This window comes from Hylaeus anthracinus, unplaced genomic scaffold, assembly GCF_026225885.1.
Source record: "Hylaeus anthracinus isolate JK02 unplaced genomic scaffold, UHH_iyHylAnth1.0_haploid 3, whole genome shotgun sequence".
Lineage (NCBI taxonomy): Eukaryota > Metazoa > Arthropoda > Insecta > Hymenoptera > Colletidae > Hylaeus > Hylaeus anthracinus.
The window spans coordinates 3,337,303-3,360,337 of NW_026535284.1; the positions used below are offsets into that span (position 1 = coordinate 3,337,303).

Consider the following 23,035-nt stretch of genomic DNA (forward strand, 5'->3'; position numbering starts at 1 on the left):
ATTTCGTCGCATCAGTTCGTTATTAATTTTAGAAGGGCTTCGTGAGTCTCTGTTGACCTCACCTCTTGATTATTTATAGTTTGTTTCTCTATTATTTTTGTTTAATATGGGTACATTTATCACACCAGGAAGTAAATTATTACGTATTCCCTAACGAAAAGTAATTCTACTTCCTGCGGAATAATGTGATGCGAAAACAACATTCGAATATTACTTTTAATTTTGTTACTTATATTTCATTTATATTTAAGCGGAAATATACCGATACTTTTATCGCATATGTTTTCTTCCGTTGTACAAAATTCATCCAATTCAAGCCTAATAACATTTAACTCTGAAAAGGATCACAGATAACTTCAGGAGTCTAATTCTGCGAAAGCCATGTTAAAGTTAATTACACGATGTTCGTTGAAAAGACATTATTGTATTGACATGTGTTGTTTCTTATTACTCATTTTGTTCTTAGAGTTCTTAATGACGTCATCGTACATACGGTTACATTTAGCTACTTGTGGTGGCTGAGTTATAGACAGGTATCGAAGGTTAATGATAAATCCAAGGGTGGTCAATAAGCTACAATGGATAGCATGCCTGTCACGCTATACAAAATCAATCACACCGCAGGTAGCCATGAACGTTCATTCAGGAACGATTCAGCCTATCGTGTGTAACCGTGTGCTCGACGTCTTCTATACCAGTCGATGCAATTGAGCTTTTACTACGACACAGACTATAATTATCGGGATGCCACAATGCCTCTGTCATCGACATCGATTCAGAGTAAACTGACGAATACTAATCAAGTGTAGAGAACAAGTTACTCACAATCGTTTATTGAACACAGTTTGCATTCATCTTTTTATAAAGTTAGAGATAGAAGTAAATGTAACCTTGGGGATATAAATTACAGTAACAGAAGCGAACACTCCAGTTTTTCATTATACTATTTTAATGGACGAAAATAAATTTAACTAAACAATATATATTGATTAAAATAAACATATAGAGTGCCAAGCAAAAGTTTTCAGACAGATAGATTTTTTACTTCATATTACCATACCCTTATACCTAATGTTACTTTAAATTTCTTTACATATCTTTTGCGGTATATAAAGTGAAAAATCCATTTGTCTTGAAAATTTTGCACGCCACTGTAAGTAAAATTAAAATTGATATATGTATATAAGTAAAATGTTGGTATTATAACATGGGACCAAATTCCGATAAGAAAACGACGAAATGCGATAATGAAAAAGTACAATTTAAATCACATGTATTTACTAACGTTATCACCACTTATCGTAAAATAACGTTGCACGTAATCGATTAACACGTCTCCGATGGTCAAAGTGAAATAGCAACAAATGACTTATGCTTATGTCGTTCAATTTATATACATATGTATCTCGATTAAAATGCAGCTCCGATTTACGAGTTATTTAAGTAACAGAAATGATTTCACTGCAAAGTCAGTTTAGCATTATTTGCCTAAGCCTTCTTCGCTCGAAGGCCGAAGTCCTTGAGCTTCGCGCGCGTTGAAAACAATGTTTGTGTACTTCCTAGCACGCGTCTTTCAATTAATATTAATTATATTACAGGGTATAATTAGCCTACTCAATGACGTACCCTTTCATTTAACACTAGGTTTATGGAAATTTCTTACATATATACCTATCTCTACGGACGCGAATCAAATTGATGCACGAATGAAGCCGGCACATTATCTTACAAAAACATATAATTCTATTTAAAAGCATAATTTAAAATCATTTATACTTGAATAACATTTAAATGAACACATGCGATATTAAAGAGGGTGAAACATTTAAATGGGAATACCTGAATATGAGTGAAATCAGTGAATAAGTCACTGAATTATTAACAATGAATGTCTTTATTGTTTTTTTTTTATTTTTTTTATTGTTTTCACAACTTTTATATTTTTCTAATTTTCCCAAGTAGTACTTGACGCGAGTGTTGGAAAATACTGTAATGTATTGAAACTCTGTTGATTTAAAACCAGTGTACACATATCCTTGAATAGGTAAAAATTGCACAAAATAAGAAGTATCACGAAAGGAATTTTACCTTTGATCGCGTGATTTTGTGATATGATTCTATATGCCCATATGTCAGTCTCGTCGATTGGAGACACCGTTGTCGATGCGTTGTTGATCAAAAAGGGATGTTACTCCTTTCTCGTGGCCACGATAAGACGATCCACCAGAAAACGCGTGGAACCCTAATGGATCACATAAAAACTCACCCTCGCTCCCTTTCCCCATGAATTACACAATGACTGTCCCAGGGCCGGCGCAAGACAGATTCAGCGCGTTCGCCGGAACCCGGCTCCGCGTTTCGAGAAGTCCTACGGTCAATAAAAATTATCCAATTAAAAGGCACCGAATTTGATTAACTTTTAACAGAATGATGATACCATTAACAGATGCAAGACATTTTTTTAATAGCGCTGATTCAGTTTAAAGGAGTGACGAAAAACATCAAAGTATTATTATTTAATATTCGTCTTATATAAAATATATAATATATAACAGCATTTAATAAATAAATAATTCCTCGTTGTAAAATGTAAGTGTAGGATTTGAATGTGAATTCAGGCCTCGCAAAAGATCACGCCAGCTCTGGACTGTCGTTCTGACGCCATGTTTCTTGAAGCGATCATGCAAGAAGCCCAAGGCATCGAAAAAGTACCGGGTAACGAGAAATTCAGATTTTCTTTGCCAACAAGGAGTTTCATCTAACCGTCGATCATTCTAACAAAGATACTTCGGTTATTGTTTCTACCTGCATTATTCGATCGATAGACAACGATAAGGTGGGTAGATAGTAAAATGACGCGTTCGTGCGAATTGTATGGATGTTATTGAACCATTATACTCGGCCTGTTATTTCTATCGTGACAATAAAGTCGATGTAAAAGTTGATGTATTATGGTGCAAATTGCATACTGTGTGCATTGCATGGTACTGTATCTACCTGGCTATAACTAACAGCATCTAGCATAATGCTTTTACAATTCTGTTACTGTACTATTAAGTTCTTCGATTTCATGTTTGATCTAGGTCGAGTAATAGGACGAGTTAATAATGGCAAGCGATAATGTCTTGACCGTATCTTAATACGTTATTTTATCACCTTAAAAAAAAAGGACGCTTAGTAACCCTAGTCCAAATGATCACGTACATTGCGTAAGTCTAGCAGATAGGATGGATACAGTAATAGAACATATCAGGAAATTTGTAATTGCGTGGTAAAACATAAATGTAATTACTTAGGCGAGAATATGGCGGCGGAGCTATTTACTTTTTCCTTCGGAATAAAAAATAATCGATACTGTATCTCTCTGAAACATTTCATTTTCAATCCCCTACGGGGTTATCTCATCCTTGTGAACAATTCTGTACACTTCCAGGTCGACACACGATATGATGTATGTCCTGTCAAGATAGCATCTCGACTTATTGGAAAATAATTACGTGCCATTTCAGAATAATACAATCAACATAAATTTTAGTGTTCCCCGAGCATTTTCCGAAAGCATGCACGCATTGTCAAGTCTTCTGAATTTTAGAAATGGGCAATTGTATTATAAGACCAACGAAGAAGAGTTTTATTTTTGACGTTTATTCGATCGAGCAGTTATATTTTTAAATATTACAATTTTTATTTGACGAGTAATAGATCAAAAGTTTAGTTATCGTTTATTTGCTATTTGGAATTTATATTTAGACATTTTGCTCATCTCTGAGCAGTTTCACTTACATCTCAAAGCTTGATTAACGAGTTCAATTAGCAGATCTAAAACGAAACACAATAGTGATTGAAAATCTATTTAAAGGACTATTACTGTACGCATGATTGAAGAAAAGATTTGTTTTAGAGAATTTGTATGTTATATATGAAAAAATTGTGGGGTGTCAATGTTTGTACATATAATAGTAAACATGTTAGACTAATAAACACAATTTTTTAAAATTATTAAAATTGAACCAAAAGGTTCTGCTTATTACTATAACATGTCTATTAATATGTATGAAAACATTGACATTCCACAATTATTTGTTATGTGAAATGAAAATTCTTAAAACGGTTTCACATACGATAATAGCTCTTTAAACTTTTGCGAAACGTTTCAAGAAGAACAACATTCTCTTTTATGGTGTATTCGAGTATTATTCGCTATTCGTGACGATATTTTGCCAATTTATCCGGTGTTCTGAAAAAATGGACAGGCGCACCTTTTGCTGCACGAGTACCGTTCCACCTCCCTGTGTCATGTAATTGCTTGATAATTAGGGTGGGCGTGTCTCTTTTTATCGAAACTCTAGTCGACAACTCTTCTTTTCTCAGAATCGCTCAGTCAGGCGATGTCGAGTTCGTTGCTTTTTCGTTCTTCAATCATCGATCGCGAACAAGTGTGCAGGGGTGGCTTTACGAAATACAGATGACGAGGACGATATTGGTACACCAAGGACGAAACGATATTGACGCGTCTGTAAAGTTTGATGCACAATTCTTTTAACTATTTGCATATTTAATTTTTTGCGAAAAGTCTGTAGAATGTATTACAAAAACAAAATCATATTATTTTATAATTGTCTGTATTGTGCTGATTTTTAAAACACTTTTATTGTTTTATAATTCATTCCTATTCTGAAATCTAATTTTTTCATAATGTTAAAAATTAGATTTCAGAGGTGTTTTGAGAGATTTCTCAAAATTATATACTTATTTATTTTAAGAGCAGCTACGATAGACAGAGTAAGATTTTTAAATTAGAGAAGTCCAAAAGTTAATCTTAACTTAAAAAATGTATCAAATCTACATCTTTTTATGTTATATTAACACGTAACCATTCATTACATAACCTGTTAAAAAACTAATATAAACAGCCACTAACTTTAAAATAATTGTTATGTTAATTATCTACAACACTTTATCATTACAGAACTTCTATATAACATTAAAACTAAATAATATAAATTATAAAATATATCTATTTATCTGGTTAAATAGAGATGACCTTTTGCTTTTTCTTTTCTTTTTAAATATAATCCAGTGTTAATTAAGCAAGAATGCGAGTAAAATACAAGTCGTAAAACAAACACAACGTGTCTTTAACCAAACAACACTGACTTATATAGTGTTGAGTTTACAGCTCATAAATATGTTTGTGTAAAAACGTACACAAATTAAATGCTGCAAATAGTACATGACATATGTTTAATGTTAAACTAACGTAGACAATATGTACTCAATTCACGCTCTGCTAAATATGAATTCTGAGAATTAAGTCGACTGTTCTGTTGTCTTAATTTCCAGATAACGTTAAAAAGGTGAATAATCAGTACAAAACACTTAACCGATGGATTTTTATACGCAACAACACAAAATTGTCAACTGTGTATAATATATTTGTCGTATCGTCACAATTGGAAGAGATATTCAAGTTGCCCTGTTTAGGTGGACCACCTTGTATATTACATTATTTGTAAAATATATTTAATGTATTGTGGTAGATACAATTTATCCGAGAAGATTTCCTTAGCACCTGATATGTTGCTCCAGCGTAAGTGGTTAATAGCAAAGGGTGGTACTTGGAAGTGATATTGTTTAAAACGTTCACTTAATCTTGGCACAAGTAACTCTACTCCATTAGAGCGACAGGAAAGGACGCTGTCTCGTACAGTGCACGCTTCTGGTAATTGTCCAAACTGAACAACGAATAGCGATTGCCGTTGTCACGGAACGGAGCACTGACAGCATCGTAGAATCTTATAGGGAAGCAGGAAATGTGTGTTGATGGTGCACGTCACATCCGACATGCATTCGTGATGTGATTGAATATAATTAACGGTTTACACGAACAGTATTTTCCAGGGACAATGTCAATGATGTTATGCAACGAAGCATAGATTCATGATATTTTTAATTGTTCGAAAAATTACTCACGGATCGTTAGCTTTTACCTTCCTATTGTTCTTGAATTAGTCTTGAATGAAGATAACTCTCAATTGACAGTGTGATCTCAAGGTGATTTACGTCATTTTTGGAAAGTCTCGTAGTTGCAACATTCGACTGCACTGTTTATTATTGGCAATATTTCGCACTGATATTATTGGTTATTAGTAACAATATTAGGCAGTCTCAAAAACAGCACGGTTATCGTACTTTTAGACCCTTAGTTTTGAATTCGTTTCAAAATCTACAAGTATAACAATTAAATTTATTAGATTAATTATTAAAAGGAATGTAACACTTTTTTCTCTCGAGCAAGGAAGTGTAAAGGAGTGCAAAATTAGAAATTAGAATTAGAAAGTGACAGTTTCGAGAAAATTTCGATGTAAAGTAAAATTAGTAAGTCTGTCTCTGGTCGTCCAATCTCTATTTTCTGTAATGTCTATATGCATTAAACGCCTGATAACTTTACTTATCAGCAATCACCAAGAACCAGCCATACCACGAGTTAGTTAATACTTATCAACATTTTGAAATCAATTGGAATGCCAATACTTTCATATCTTCTAACAGCAATAAATGGATTTAAATTACTTACACAATGATAGTAGCTTAACTTCATTTTGCCCATTTTACCTTAGTATGTATTTAACAGATTATCGAGTTACTAGGTTTCGTTTGGAATAACGGTTCACACGAAGAGAATTTTCCAGGGACTATTGTTGTATATAAAATGTCTGATTTTGTACAGAAGGTTTAAACATTTGTATTTTTGTTGCAAATTATCTATATTCATCAAAATAAGCATCAATAGATTCAGTGCACTGTTGCTATCGATGAACGAGTGCGTTCATTCCATTCTTGTAAAAATATTAATTGCTTAATTTTTGATGAAAGTGTTTTTCATTTTTAAACAGTTCGTTCTTTAAAAATTATCAAAATGTTTAATGAAGTTGCAGTCAGTAAAAGAATCAGTGAATAAGAATTATGGAATACGATGTAAAAATCCTAATTGAATTAAATCGATGGCGTTTTGTGCTTGTGCATTAATTCATGCGATAATTCTGTTCGACTGTTGAATATGAAATACGAAGATTGTTTCATAAACAAACGAATTGCGTTTTGAAAGTAACAAATTCCACTTTCCAAATTTATGAATCACAAGTAACATCTGTCACTATAATGACGTAACAAAATGAAGTTAATTAATTGAAATCGAATAACCGGACATTTCATATGTACCAACCTAATATAATGTCAACTAAGTGAACAAGCCACTCATGTAAAGTTTACATTGTAAACAACCTACCTACTACCTATTTTTGTATGATGTATTGTATGATAAACATGAAGTCTGGGTTTAGCTTATTTTAGGGCTTCGTAAAATATCTAGTTGTTAATAAAGGTTCCGCCGATAAATATGTTTGAGAAGTGCTAGTGTAGAGGCTTTGCTTAAACATATCTAACGTTCACATCTTTGCTTTTTAGTAATTTGGGAGAACGAAAGTAACTCGTAACTTTGATGGGCGGTAAATTTAAAAGAGACCAGCTTGGCGATGAAACTGTAGAACGAATCTAGGAACGTAAACGCTGCGTTCCTTAGAAGAACGAGGTTAAAGATACCCGACTGCGGCAGTGTCGTATTGATTCTAGTAGAACTAACATTGCCGCTGGAAAATCTTGAGATGTTGACAGCGTGGACAGTAATTCGTTTTTCCTGAACGAGTGTTCAACTGTTCATTTGATTTTTCTCTGTTGTAGGGTGAAAGGCCATCCGAGCACATCAAGGCATGCCGAAGTATTGGTTGAACGTGGCCCTCCTCAGGGTCATCCTTCCGGTTGTCCTGGCAGGATGTAAGTGTTTTCTTTTTATAATTTGTTGCTAACAAGAGCATTAATAAATTAGAGGGAATTTGGAATTTAAAGAAAGATATGCAGTTCATTTCAATCAACGATTCAGCTTTTTACGAGGATTATTCAAATATAAACCTGATTTTTTGTTAACTAGCGTTATTGAGGATAAATAAAAATACAAATGACCTTATTTTTCTACGTAGGTTCCTTCAACAGAAATACATTTTCTCTATCAGATAGGAAGCTTTTTGATCCCATCATAGAAAATAGAATTTAGCTGCCCCAGTAATCAATTGCGCATGTACAGTTAAATTTGTGAATCGCTTTGAACGAAAAGGGGAGACTTTTTTGGACTATATCGCGAAACATGGGTCCGTTACTATACCCCAGAAAACAACAGAATGAGTATGGGGGTGGTGGAAAGTTAAAGAGGGAGCACTGATCAAGGCCAAAACTCAACTCTCAGCCAAGAAAGTTTTGGCAACTATGTTTTGGGACTCAAAAGGTGTATTGCTGATTGTTTACCTAAATAGTCGAAGGACAATGATTACTATTAGTTCGGTTTATTCGTTAATTGTAACTATATATCGATTTTCGTGTGGTAATTGGCAACTGTAAGACATGAGTTTGGTTTCATTTTAAAGCTTGATCTTTGTAATTAGTATGCATGTTCTGTGAAGTTCAATTGTTTCGTTGTTGTGTAGGATATATCATATCCTATAGGAACAGTAAACATGGACAGCAAAAAAGTAAAAATTCGTGCTTTTATTCTTTACGAATTTAAACTTGGGAGTACAGCAGCAAATCCAGCAAGAACCACACAGAAATGGTTTAAAAGGTTCAAAGAAAGAAATGAATCGTTAGATGACGAACCGCGTTCAGGGCGTCCATCTGTCATCGAAGACGAAAAATTCATCGAGTACATAAATTCAAATCCAAGGAAAAGATGTTCTGAGCTTGCTCAAGTATTCGAATGTGAAGAATCTACCGCAAGGAAGCGACATCATTCACTTAATTTTCACAAAAAATTGGACAAATGGATACCGCACCGTTTAAGGAAAGAGAACAAATACTCTCGGCTGAGCATTTGCAATATCCATTTATCGATCGAATTTTAACTTGTGATGAAAAGTGGGTGGAATATGATAATGTACGACGATCACACCACTGGGTTCAGAAGGGGTCACGTGCAACAGAAACCATACCAAAACCGATTTTCCATTCGAAGAAGGTGCTGATACTTTTTCGTGGACTACACGAGGTATCGTTCACGTTGATTTTCTTCCACGTGCCAGACTATTACTGCAGATACTTTTTGCGAAGAAATTGATGAAGTCATTCATGAAATTGATGATAAATGGTGATTATTTCGTTGAATAAACCTATGATTTAAAACGGATTTGAATATTTGTATTTTTCTCTAGAAATCCGCACGAACTTTTTCCGGTACCTAATACTTTCCGCTCGTGTAGGATGCCAAGACTATTTACCGCAGCAAACGACGCCAGCAATTGATTGACGGTGTCTTTCTTTTCGATGACAACGCACGACCGCATATAGCAGCTTTAACTCACGATAAGATACATAACTGATTTCATGTGACTACCATATGAATGGTACACTGAAAGAAGCATTAACCTATTATACGCCAATGTTTCATTTTTGGAACACATTTTCAATTTTAATTTTGTTTTTTTTGTAAGCTATAGTACATTTCGCCAATGTCCAAAAAATGGGACAGGCTTGAATTTTTATATTTACATGAAAACGATAACAATTATGACAAAAATAGTTCCAGTGGTTAGTATGACTATCATTATACAGTTAATTTAATTTTGTTGTATTTTTGAGTTGCGGCTGGTAATGGATTAAGAGAGAAAAGATTTAAAAACGACACAGCGCGCTGCAACGAGTCAACTGTACTTACTGAAGCAGTCAATTCCTTTTTATCCTAAGGGGATTAGAAAACCTCTTATCTGATGAAGAAAATGTATTTCTGTCGAAGAAAAGTACATAGAAAAATACGGCACTCCATTTGTATCTATCACCAATAAAGTTGTGTACAAAAATTTCCGTTTTAGAACAGATTCCGTTTCGGAATCGGAAAATTCCGTTTGGGAACAGAATACCGAAAGGAATCTGGACTAATTCCATACTAATGGATTCGAATAACGGTCCTTGGAATCATACAATAATATTTATACATATAGCTCTCTACGTCACGGTCTTTCGCGTAGGCTCTCTTTAGAACGTAGAAACACAATACTGAATAGAGTCCGGACGGATACGTCACGGTACCATACGATAAGACTCGTTACGATAAAGCATCATTATGTCGGCATTAACAAATAGACACAAGAACTAATTCAACAAAGTAATAATGTGCTAAACTAACCTGCTACTATCTTATAGTTCTTATAGTGTCTTATAGTATCTTATCTTATAATTAAAAAAAAAGTACGAGTTCACTGAAATTATGTACAGTAAGCGTTTGTAGACTCTGACGCTATTTATTAAAAACAGAAATGCATCATAGTAGAGATTATCCTGATGACATCACTAAATTAAAATAGTTGTTTGTGATGGACTAATGACCTCGGTCCGTACACGCATGTTCTGTTGAAGGCGACAGAAACGTGTGAAACTGGAAAGACGATATAAGATCCAAGGTAGAAACTAGAAATAGACGAATAATATGTATAATCAGCTGGGAAATCGAGAAATTCCAGGCTGATCTTGCAACTCAAGAGGTTATACCTAGTGAAGAGACCGGAAAAAGCGAGATTTCAAGAATTTTATTTGAATTTTTATTGAATTTTTTAAAATTGATTAAGTAGATCATTGCGTATCCACTTACTATTTTTTCCAACATATTAATTTGTCGAAATGCTATAGCTGATTTCTGAGATCTCAGATACTCCACTAAAAAATTTGATTCTGAAGCTTAATTGCCCTTTCATCCGATTCTGTTGGAATTGATCTACAAGACCTAATTGTTCTTTCTTGCATGTTTTCTGGTGTTGCTGGTTGATCACACCTGAGATAATCAGGTGTTCTGTTTCTCGCGAATCACCCGGTATAAGGTGCCATATAAAAAAATTAATTTGTTTTTCAAATCTCTCCCACTACTTCGCTTACAATAAAATTATTTACGCCATACAATTTATTCATTTTAACCAAATAATCTTTAACGGAGCATATTTTTGATAGGTTTATTCTCTCATGACATATTTAACCATTCGAAACAGACGAAACAGCGCGTACATTTAAGAAAAGAAATAATATTGACTGTATCTAGATGCGAGCAGAAAACATACAAATTCGCGAACATATTATGATTGGCAAGTTGCTGACGGAAAATACAATAAATACATAGTATGCAGGTACCGCTGAAACCTGTTCCCTTCAAGACGCGCGGTTATCCCCACTACGTCTTCGGATTGCTATTTCGGAGTCACAGTATTATCTCTGACATGCGATCGTCGGTGACTCAAGTCAATAATGAGTCAGAAAAGCAGAAAAGTAAAAGTATGCGATTCGCTCTAATCGTTTTCTAGTTACTTTTACTATTTCGTATTCTTTTCTACTCATAAACGAATGGTAATTCAAACAAGACTCGCTCTTAAAAAAGGCACTAAGTATCAAATATCATGTCCTCGATTCCATACGCATCGCTGACTTGTCAGGAATGATCGACCCTTACGTAAATTTAAACAACAAAACGTTAAAAAAATTATAAAAATTATAACACTCTTGTAATTAGTGATGCGCACGACACGAGACGAGACGAGATTTATACGATCTCGAAAAATCTCGAAACATGCATATCGATCTCGAATTTCCGACAATTTCGAATACATGATCTCGATTTCGACGAGATCTCGACGAGATCTTGAGTTGATCTGGAGATTTTGACAAGATTGGCAATACTGTTCAAAATGTGCAAACATTCCCGGAATATATTACTAAACACCTTTGTGTTATTAGGAATGATATATAAGCTTTCCAGTTCTTAGATTATACGGGTTTAAGGATTCCATTTCGCACGAAATGTAAGTACATTACAAATAGCATAATTTTGTAATGCAAAAAAAACGAAATTTCAGAAAATACGTATGTCGTAGTTTGATCTGTACTTTAAATATACAACTTGTGAAAATTGACTACCATTTTGCAATAAAAATAAATTAACGTTAATACATAATTTATACAAGTGAATTTTTTTGAAAACTAATTATATTCCTGCTAATCTAAATCTAATTTCACTTTACACTTTTGCACGTTTGCACTTTTCCACTTTTCCACTTTTGCACTTTTGCACTTTTGCACTTTTGCACTTTTGCACTTTTACACTTTATACTTTACACTTTGCACTTTTTATATCTAAAGATCTTATTCCAAGTTCGCAGCCATTAACTCGGTATTATTCGCGACAAACAATCCTTTGTCGCGAATAATACCGATTACCATTACCAGGTCTCATCACGTGGAGGTTGCTGCGACTGGAAACCCGAAGATAGAAGGAATCAAAGTTCCTTCCATCTCCCTCTACATAGAGTATACATACATATGTAGATGCATACTCTACATAGAGTCAACGAGCTTAATACTAAGTACGAAACGATGAAAATCATAGGAAAACAAAATTCGTTATAATATAAGGAATATATATAAAGAAAATTCAATAGATTACTCACGATTACTTATTTAAATTTTATTCTCAACTTTTCATGTTCGGAAATATTACTTTCTCGGAAAACATTGGTATAATAATCTGAAACTTTAAAATGCATTGAATATGTACATCTCCGAATTAATTGAATATTTACAATGTATATAGCAACATTCAGTCTTCGATGAAATATTAATAAGAATCACGGTTCAGAATAAGTATTTATCGAACACAGTAGCACTCTTGGTAGATAGAGTGCAAAAGTGTACGGGTAAAATCCTGATCCATCTCCCTACATGGATGATTTAAATAAAGAAAGCTAGAAAATTTCTGAAACGTATTAAAGTTTTCATAATCATAATACAATAGTCAACGTCTGAGTTCTCCAACTTAATATAACCCTTAAAAGTTTGGATTAAATTTATTCTTTTTGAATAGAATGATGCGATTCTTCGACGAAATGCAAAATAAGTTTTCCGATTGCGGTTGAAAATTCGGACGACATGCACACGCGCATAAATTTGAGAAAGTGGCTCAAGATTCCACGTTGACAGTGCCGAGACACGTTTAGGTTCGGTTTACTAGCGTCTTCTATAATTAGGCGAGCACTGTCTTCCGAATCGCACGTTTATTGTCAACTTGCTACGAATATTCACCATTGCAAAATCGGATCGCGGAACGTCCAAACTATATTTATAATCTAAAACTATGGTATAAGAAGTTCCGTGTAAAAAGTTCCAATTTATTCGTGTAGAATGTTTATCTTCCGCGACAATTTTGAACGTTTACTTTGATCTCATGACCCGAATTGCCTGACATAAAAAAAAGGAATTATGATACTAGTGCTGAAGACAGCCGTCGTTATCGCGCAAATTATCATCTAGTATAGGCCGAACGGAGTAATTAGTTTCGTACTTATTTCGTAATTATTTTTTCCACTCTCTCTCTATCGTTAACTATACAATGTTAATGCATTTGCAACCGCTGACATGAATTGACGTAATTTAGAATTCTATTTCTGGCTAACAATCACGTGAATTCTCGTTATTTGTGTAAACTACTAAGATAGTCAACATAATTGTAAAAAAATGCGTGCCTGTTGAGTATCACCGTCATAAATCCTTGCAGTTAAGTTTTTGTATTTTATAAATTAAGAGGGTATCGTCTAAAACATCAATTATCAGGCATCAATCTTTGGATTTTTTTTTTAAATCCATAACGAACTTTTGTATGGAGTATTTGCACACATGCTTATTTACATTTTAAGAATATACATTACTTATTTTACGTTATGGAAGTATCAAAATTAAACGTAATGTAAGTAGTCTTGTACAGTTTTTTTTAATAAGTATATTCATGACTACCACTGTGTTGATCGTTCTGATTATTCGAAATGAAAAAATAAAAAAAACATCTCCATTACTATGACCAAAACTAGAATAATTAAGACATATTGCAAATTAAAAACCTGAGAGCATTACAAATGTTACATTTTTAAAACTGTGATCCAGGCGATAAACGCACATATACTTCAGTACACTAGAATAGGATATATGGCAATCATTTGAAAAAATATGTTACATGATAAGAATACATATTGTTTTCTTTAAACGTTCCTAACTTCGTTAATTTTTCAAATTAAACAAATTCCTTTGACTGATATAATTCTGAAGTACTAGATTTTGAAAAAGGCCCTCAAAAAATAAGTTTTCTGAAAGTTTTAGATTAAAATACTCCCTTGATGCAATAATGTTCTCTAATTCTTTTTTATTCAACAGTGAGGCTTAGTGATAAGTTTACGCGGCGGTATTTCAATAATTTAAATAACAATACGATTCCTTTCTTCGAAAGAAGTGAATGCCTCTTTAATTATCTACGCTACGCGGGAAGTGTAGCGCAACAGAAAGTTGGAATAACGAAATAATCGAATAATTTGCAACGGCGCTGGAGCACGGAAAACGCTCGCTCGAGTTTCCTTGGCAGCTGGTCAAACTGTTCGTTTGGGTACACGTAGGAGAAAATAGTAAGCAGCGCGCATTCTACGAATAGAAAGTACCTCGTGTAAACTGAATGGAAATAATACGAATGGGAGGTACAATTTCATCGGAAATTTTCTATACGCGTGACGGGAGCTGCTTATCAAAATCAAAAGCACGATAGAAAAACGCGTAGTCCACGAAGAGAGTCATTAAGGGATTAATTATGTTAACATTTCCCAACGGGGCGAAAGCAATTAACATTCTGTTGTACGGCACTGTTTCCATTTAATTATGGACACATGTGTTTTCCGTCTACCTATGAATCATGTATATTAAACCAGGCTCTTAAAGTATTTTATGTTTACACCTGTGAAACGCAAGTGAACGTTTTCGACGTTTGTGAATACGATTCGCTGGAATATTCTGTCGAATCAATATTTGGCAGTGTCAAAACAAGCACTGTTATTACGCTTCGACTTTTGGCCTTGACTCATCTTCAAAACCTATGAATATTACAACTACACGTGAATTTAAACTTACAATGATGCACATTATGTACATTTTATACTCTTTCAATTGTAATGATACGAAAAATATTTTGTATGCAATTTGAATGATATAAAGAAGCCAATAAGTAGCAAAATTTTTGTTTCTCGTCTTTTTTAGAAGTTTTCAAGGTCATCAATGTTTTTTTGCTCATAAGTGAATCTTCTTTTCTATTACATTATGTAACAGACATTGAAATACGTCCAGGTATGTATAATAACATGACATTGAAATGATATTTTACATAAAAGATTTAACTGAAACGTAAAATTTATATCTATTGAAAATCGTAGACTTTTACAATGACACGGCAAGCGAGAACTTAAAAATATGTTTATTATCGCACTACGAATGACCACTAAGAGCTCCAGAAACCCCAATCACTTTCTATTAAATTATCGTTATAATATTGCGATATATAGACGAAATACATTGTCTGAAACGAACGATAAGAGACTTTTTTTGTCCATTCAAATTTCTCACAATTAAGAGCTGCACAAGCTTTAACTATTGGGTTGTCCAAAAATTTCGTGTTAATTTAAAAAAAAAAAACACACAAAGGCATATTGAATTTTGATAAATATTTATTGAATAATGTAAGTACCATTTTGTTCGATAATCTTTCCATCTTTTAAGGGATCTACACATGTTATTTGTCTTTAACCATTCCTATATAATCAGACCTGTACCCACCTAACAAAAATCGGCATGAAGTTTCCAGACAAACCAATATTTCGTTTCTCATTTCCTCTAATATTGTTGGTTCTTCACTTTCTAAACTTCACTTCTAAACGACTTGTTCTAAATGCCCTTACAAAAAGAAATCCGTTGGTGTAAGATCCAATGAGATTAAATGGAACCTTATATATTTTTATCCATAATATAATAGCATTTCTTTATACAAATTCATCGACTATAATACACGACCCATTTATTGTAATATAAAGCTTGAAATTGGAGTTTGGAGTCAGTAAATTTAATGCAGACTGTTAATCGATCGAAAAAATTATATAAAGATTCATTTAAAAAAATTAAACTATTATTCTAATTTCCCTCATAACTTTACTCACGATAAAGTTATTCACACCATATAATTTATCCATAACTGTTGTAAAAATATTTTTACATATTTAACCATTCTGATTTAAACGAAACACCCTGAACATATTTAATGTCAACTACATAATGCAATAGAAAAACAATATGCATTTTTTAACGAAAAAAAGTTCCCAAACCTACGAACTCCTCAAAAAAGAGACAAAACGAAAACAAAATGTAGTATATTAGCCTTTTCATACCATTTAAATTTAATATAAAATATTTTTTTTTACCATCACAATTGAAATACATGTTCAAGTGGTCTGGTGTAGGTGGACCACTCTGTATACTAACTTTCCATTCGCGACTATTTACGACGGTGATTCTGATTACCTTAGAATCGAGTAATAACAAAGGTCAAGTGGAAACAAGATATAATAGCACCCTGTTCCTCTTCGGGGAATTTTATCATTGTGTAGGTTGGGTGTGACATTTCCACGAGTAAGAAATTGTCATTCTTCCCTCTATCTATTCTCATGTCGTCAGAATGAGTTGCATTTCAACAAATATCGTTTAGAAAAGGTTATCGAATGATTATTCCGTTGTGTTGTAAAATATTGCCGTAAATGTAATGAAATTTAAATTATGTAAAAGTTTAAGTACGAATATCGATCGATACTATGATACTATGAAATTTCAACAAGTTTTCTGCCAATTCGTTTACGAATGTTAATGACTACTGAACATTGACCTAGACCTAGAACCTTGGAAGTTGCGGTGTCGTTGAAGGTTTAATATTGTGGAATTAAAACAGGCACAATATGGCGACCAGTCGGATTGTCCCTCGTTTACTTGGGTCTGATGCTGTACTCGCCCCACGTGCCTATACCGGATACGAAGACAATGACTGGTCACACGGGCCTCTATCTCAAGATCTGCATCGGCCTATCGTTCCTCACAGCCATCAGCCAATTCACCTTTCATCTAGTTTTACTGGCGCTGCCCACTTACGGCCACTTCCTAAAGAATTGTACGTAACAAATTTCTGCAAGAATTGGAGAAGCGCGTCATTTTCTATTTTCATATGAAAATAGTTACACAAAATGATACGCGTTCAAACGTTTAAATTTAGTACTACTCTGTAAGCATTTACTTCAATTATTTTTAGGCGAACTGCTAGAAGTGATCTTCAGACACATAGGTTTTGTAAGGCTAGATAGCGCGTCAGTCTGGGAGATCTTTTTCTGGCTAACACCAGAGTTAATTGTTTTGCCAGTTACCGTCACCGTGTACTTCATATGTCGTTCATTAACTCAAAACCCTGCGACGGATGTAGAGGATGACACTTCACTCCGTCAAGGGACCGTCGCGTCCAAGAAGAACGAGGATAGAACTACAAAGGTACACTGTTGATCAAATATAGTTGACGAAGTCCATCGCTTTGATCATTTTGTTCTTGCAATAATTGAAGAGAACATAAATCCGAGGTCGAAAGATTTGTTTCATTTTTTAAATCTGACAAGCAGTGCAACATTTCTTCGTAATTCCTCTGACACGGTCCAGAATCTGAGTTATGCAGAATTATAATTGAATTACTCCATGTATTATCATTATAAAATAATTCAGTTACATAGTAATTCAATTATATTGTTACTTGTAATTCAGAGATCTCTGTCAATTAAATTACAGTGCAATGGAATCAGAATTACAGTAACAAAAGGTAGGAAAGATATAATATTCATAAATTCTTCATTCGAAATCAACTTTTTCGTTACATTTTCTCTTAAATTTAATCATAAATTCAAAAAATAAATATGTACCAATAGACTTACTTCGTCTAACTTATAAAATATATTAAAAACATAAAATGAGTTAATATATAAATTAAGAGAAAAGAATATATATCATATTATAATATCATATATAAATACAATATATTATTGTATATATAAGATTATCACACTTTTCAAGAGTTCCGAGTCGTAATTCAATGAGCTGTTTTTCAGTCATATTACATTTCAATTATATCGTAATTTAATTATATTCATGGGTAATTAGCAATTTAATTAATTGAACAGTTTGAATTATATAGTTCAATTCCAAAATAATTACATTACTACGTATACGTCAAATTACGTAATTTGAATACAGTGTACAAAATTGTAGAAGCTAACGTGAATCTCCATGTCCAGATAATCAACATCCTAGGGCACATAGGAACCTACGTAGTCCTGGCGTCGTTATGTATCACGGCATCCTTGAAACCATCCATGGAAGGTGGTTTCTATTTCCTAGTTTTTCTGGGAGCCGCTACCTGGTGGGCGTGCAACAAGGAACTCAGGAAGGGCTTCGCCGTGCTTTGCAGGATCGTAATGGTCGTCGTGATTCTTCACATTCTGACCCTGCTCAGTTATCAGAATCAGCTACCACAAGAACTGATCCCCCTGAACAGCACATGGCAGCGTTACCTCGCCTTGACTGCGATTTATCAGACGAACTGTACTGACCCCAGAGACGTAGAGTACACGCAAGATGCCGATTGGTTGATTTATGGATACTGCTTGAGACTATTTTGGCTCTACTACGTTTTGGCGTTGCAATCACAGTTCTTGAGCAAAAAGCCGGTGAGTTTATCGTACTCATTCCTCTCGTTCGTTGACTGCAAATGCGTCGTACCGACTATGTTAACAATTAAATAACGCGCTATTTCGTTGATTAAAATTATAATTATTCTCACAGATCCTAATGTAAGATTGAACAATGAGTATTGAAAATGTTTAGCTGTTGCGAGTATTTCATTCCGACGGCATGTGTACTCCGAATCGATTGAAAATTAATATCAATAACATAACAAAGCAATTAACAGGGTCCTCTTCGAAGCTTTTCTCGTTACTGGTGTAATTAACATGTTTGTGGTTAAGGAGAATAATTAACACCGGGGCCGCCTCGGTAACATGAGCTTCCCGAAATTCTCAACTAACATTTTCCGAATACGATGGTTCTTCTAACATACAGTTTCCAACGAAGAATGTTGCTTTTACTAACGAGGCGTTACAGGCGAAGAAAATGAAACGTTTAAGCGGCAAGCTGGAGAATCTCGACACTCCGCTGTCCAGACACGTTTCCATCAGACGAAGGACACCTTCTCAAAGATGGCAATCGGCGCGACGAAAGGCTCGCGTAAGGATTTTGTCCTGCATGAGCCGAGTTTTTCCTAGTCAAGCTTCGATTTTTTCGTTCCCTTGTAGAAAATCCAAACATTTTGGAATGATAGTGATCGATACATGCGTCGTAACAACACCTCGACTGTAAATTTTACCATTGACTCATGTAATTTTTAAGAGAGGAATTGCATTTTCCAGGTCAAAAGATCGATTATTTTTGTTGACAAAATCGTACAGTAACATCCTGGAAGAACAATTGTGCAAAATTTCAGGTAAATGTTCATAAATTTGCCGAAGTTACAGAGGTTGGAGTGTAGGTCTGTTTTCAAGAAGTCCGGTGGTTCTTTCCTTCTAAACTCGAAACTTCAAACGAGTTTTTCTCGATCCTTATTTTTCAAGCTGGTAGACACAATTTCATGACAGTACAAATATCTTGACAAACATAAAGATATCGACATCGACAGGAGCTGTTTCAACGTTAATATAAATTAATAAATACATGTTATAAGGCTCACACAAAAATATTTTTATATTCTTTCTCAATAATATTATTAGTAGAAAGAACATTGAAATCGTTCCTTATTTAATTGACTTTGAAGAAATTTATGTTTCATTTTTCGGTCGTCATATCAGAAAGACCCTGCAGATATGTTAACCAGCGGTCAATGTTTATTCCGCGAACTTACGGTCAACGAGCTATAACATTTATACCTTTTGTACAATCTTTCTATTACAATCTTTACATCATACTAAAATAGTAATGAAAGCGTATGTATAATTTCAAATTGAAGTCTTGCATACTTTTTCCAATAGAAAATTATAAAGACCCGCATTAAAGCCTGAAAAAAGCAATTCACCCTTATGTTACTCATTGCAATACTTTCGTTTCGATATCGACTTTCTCCGACGAAGGACACAGCGCAACAAAGTTGTAGTTGTTCGACTAATTTAATATCCTTGGTGTTTGGGATGAAGAAAAATTGAAATTGATCCGCGGAGAAAGTACAATTTTACGTTAAGGTATATTGTTAATATTAGTTCAACTGATGCCGTTTCCCTTCAGATACATCCCGATTTTTTATTTGCTGTCGCCTTCCAGATTTGCGGTTGTTCTTTAAAGCTGAGCAAATTACTTTTCCGTTTGGATGCCGCTATGTTTAGTTTGCCATTGTTTTAGAAGCCGATCGTTAATCCATCGTTTCCACCTGTCGACGAGCGCACACCCGTACGTATAATGATTAAGTTTGCACGTTTGATTATCACAGCAATCATATCCGTTAACGCATACCACAGCGATCACACTAACTAACACGTACTACGCGATTTTGTATATCTCAAAAGACACTGTTTTATATTTCTGAACATTCATTCGTCGCACTTGCTTAAATCTGAATCTATTTCCTTCGATTGTTATTCTTTCAAAATCATTATTATAGCTAGCGGTGAGGGTCAATCATTTCGTTTCACGTAGCTTGCATGTGTATGTCTGACAGCAAAAGATTTTGCTGCACGACACTTATTTAGCGGGAGACCGAAATAGATCGTAAGAAATAGCGTTAGAAGTAGAAAGCATTTAAGAATCCTTGGCGATACGCGAACAACAGTGTTTTCAACTTTCATAGTTGATGAGGTTTGGATCCGGGCGTACGGGACTCCTCCAGGATTCCACTGGAAGCGTCATCGTTCAGGATGGCCATCAGGACGACAGCATTCAAATGCAAAGTCTGAGCGAAGGTAAAATATCAAGCCTGGAGATAAACGGAAACGAGAAGTATTTGGTAATTAACAACTGTCTCTTAGGTGCTCCGGATGAGCACTCCGGAATCATCGAACACATCATCATGGCTGTATACTCGATCTTCCAATTGATAATCAATTCGTCCTATCTCGCTACAAACATCATAATGATGGTAAATACGAGTAACTGTAAAACATTCAGAGTTTTCTATGCTTAGTAGTTAACGAATGTTATTGTTTCACTCCCAGACATGGAGCATAATGTATCACAGCTGGACGACGTTTGCGCTCTTATTATGGGCATTGGTTCTCTGGATGGTGCCAAACAAACGTGCTTCCATGATGAAGTGCTCTCCCTTCATCGTTTTCTACGCGACCCTCTTGCTCCTCGGCCAGTATGTTTACAGCATGGATCTAACCGACGAAGAGCTACCCACTGAAATAAACGGAATGAAAATGTCGGAGATCGGTTTCAGCAAACCCGAACAGCTCAGCCGTTGGCATTTAGTAGTTAAAGTAAAGCTCCTCTTTGTGTCTACTTCTACTGTAACGAAAGGGCTAAGTCAAATTTAATGGACCGTTCTAGGCCAGTTAATCCATTACAAATTGAAATATTGTAAATTGCTCAGGAGTCGGCGAGGTACCTATGAACTGAAGGGGACGGAGACAAGGAAATTTCACAGTTCGGTTAGCCTTTGCTCCCCCAGGAGCAAACTCGGACTCTTTAATTTTTCTTGCATACAGGGTGTCCCGTAATTGGTGGTAAAAGTGAGTAAGGGGTGATTCTAGCCAATCGAACTGCCTCACCAACTTCTGAGCACTGAGCTATACTCTCGAAGTCAAAAACTTACTCCCGCTAAGATGCTCGTGGTAAGAGAGTAATCGTCAAACGGAATGGAATAATACCTTTTCCAGTTTCATAACGAAGTGGGATTACCCTTAAATTGATCTACAGTTTATAATTTCCAAATCTATCGATAAATAATACCATAAATATAAATTTCATTCGGAACCTAGAGATTTCCGAACCAAAGAGTTTCTTCTTACTTTAACTTAACTCTGTGTTAGACTGAGAACTTGTTGTGATAGGGATATCAAAACGGTATAGTGTGAATAGTCCATCAATAGCCGCGAGAAACTATTTGATTTTGCTTCAAGCATTAAAAGTTCGTTGGCGTTTACAAAATCGTGACAAATAATGTTTCAGTGCTTATTCATATCAATGTTCTGGATAACAATGAGGCAATACACCGCTGAAAGGACTCGACAGAGACGGTCATCAGCATTGAGAGACATGGTAGCCCCGTTGCACGTCTCTGTTTCGACGGCCACTACGGCCATGAATCACGAGGCGCCGGAGATTAAGAGCAAGTTCATGAAAGACGTTGGCATCCTTCTGAAGAAGCTGTTGACCAAGTTTTGGATCGCCGTCGTGGCTATCATGCTCTTTATTTGTGGAATCACTGGCGAACGTATGACGGTCTTCAGGATCGTTTACATGTCCCTTTTCCTCATCCTAATTATTACGTTCCAGGTAACGAGACACGTTCGTACGACGCAATATTATATTATGGCAATTAATTTGACGATATTCTAATCTCACAGATATCGTGGACCGTTTGGAGAAAAATGATGTATTCCTTCTGGCTGACGGTTATCGGATACTCGGTAATCATGTTAATCCTCGTATATACTTATCAGTTTGATAACTTCCCGGAGTATTGGAACTATCTACATATCGACGAAGACTTGCAAATGGACATTGGTCTGGAGAAATACGCGACCAAGGATCTTTTCGTTAGATTACTGACCCCAACGTTTTTCGTTATCATCACTGTTCTTCAGATACATTATTTCCATAAAGATTTTTTGGAAGTGACAAATATCGAAAGATTAGGGTAAGCTGATGATTCGACATCGTTCAGAAGTCACTCTAGTGTGACGGCCGAAATTTTATGTTTTTTTCATGAATTTTTTTTCCGTGACGATATCAAATACAATCTTTTTCACATTTTTATATGTTGATATTTGTATTCTATATTGTACAAAAACATTTTTTTATAGCC

At 34.8% G+C, this 23,035-nt stretch overlaps 1 protein-coding gene across 5 annotated transcripts in view; it reads left to right on the forward strand.

The window, feature by feature from the left end:
• LOC128894200 (piezo-type mechanosensitive ion channel component) overlaps positions 1–23,035 on the forward strand; it is a 45,596-nt gene that overhangs the window by 6,998 nt on the left and 15,563 nt on the right. Inside the window, exons 2-12 of one of the 5 annotated variants that reach the window (XM_054155773.1) lie at positions 7,741–7,833; positions 16,883–17,098; positions 17,237–17,469; positions 18,261–18,692; positions 19,084–19,248; positions 20,410–20,457; positions 20,855–20,966; positions 21,033–21,142; positions 21,219–21,485; positions 22,177–22,503; positions 22,575–22,867. In XM_054155773.1, coding sequence (XP_054011748.1) covers positions 7,770–7,833; positions 16,883–17,098; positions 17,237–17,469; positions 18,261–18,692; positions 19,084–19,248; positions 20,410–20,457; positions 20,855–20,966; positions 21,033–21,142; positions 21,219–21,485; positions 22,177–22,503; positions 22,575–22,867 — 2,267 coding nt within the window. In that variant the 5' untranslated portion in view covers positions 7,741–7,769. The remainder of the gene's footprint in view (positions 1–7,740; positions 7,834–16,882; positions 17,099–17,236; positions 17,470–18,260; positions 18,693–19,083; positions 19,249–20,409; positions 20,458–20,854; positions 20,967–21,032; positions 21,143–21,218; positions 21,486–22,176; positions 22,504–22,574; positions 22,868–23,035) is intronic. The other 4 variants (XM_054155774.1, XM_054155775.1, XM_054155776.1 and 1 more) reach the window with 4 other exon arrangements.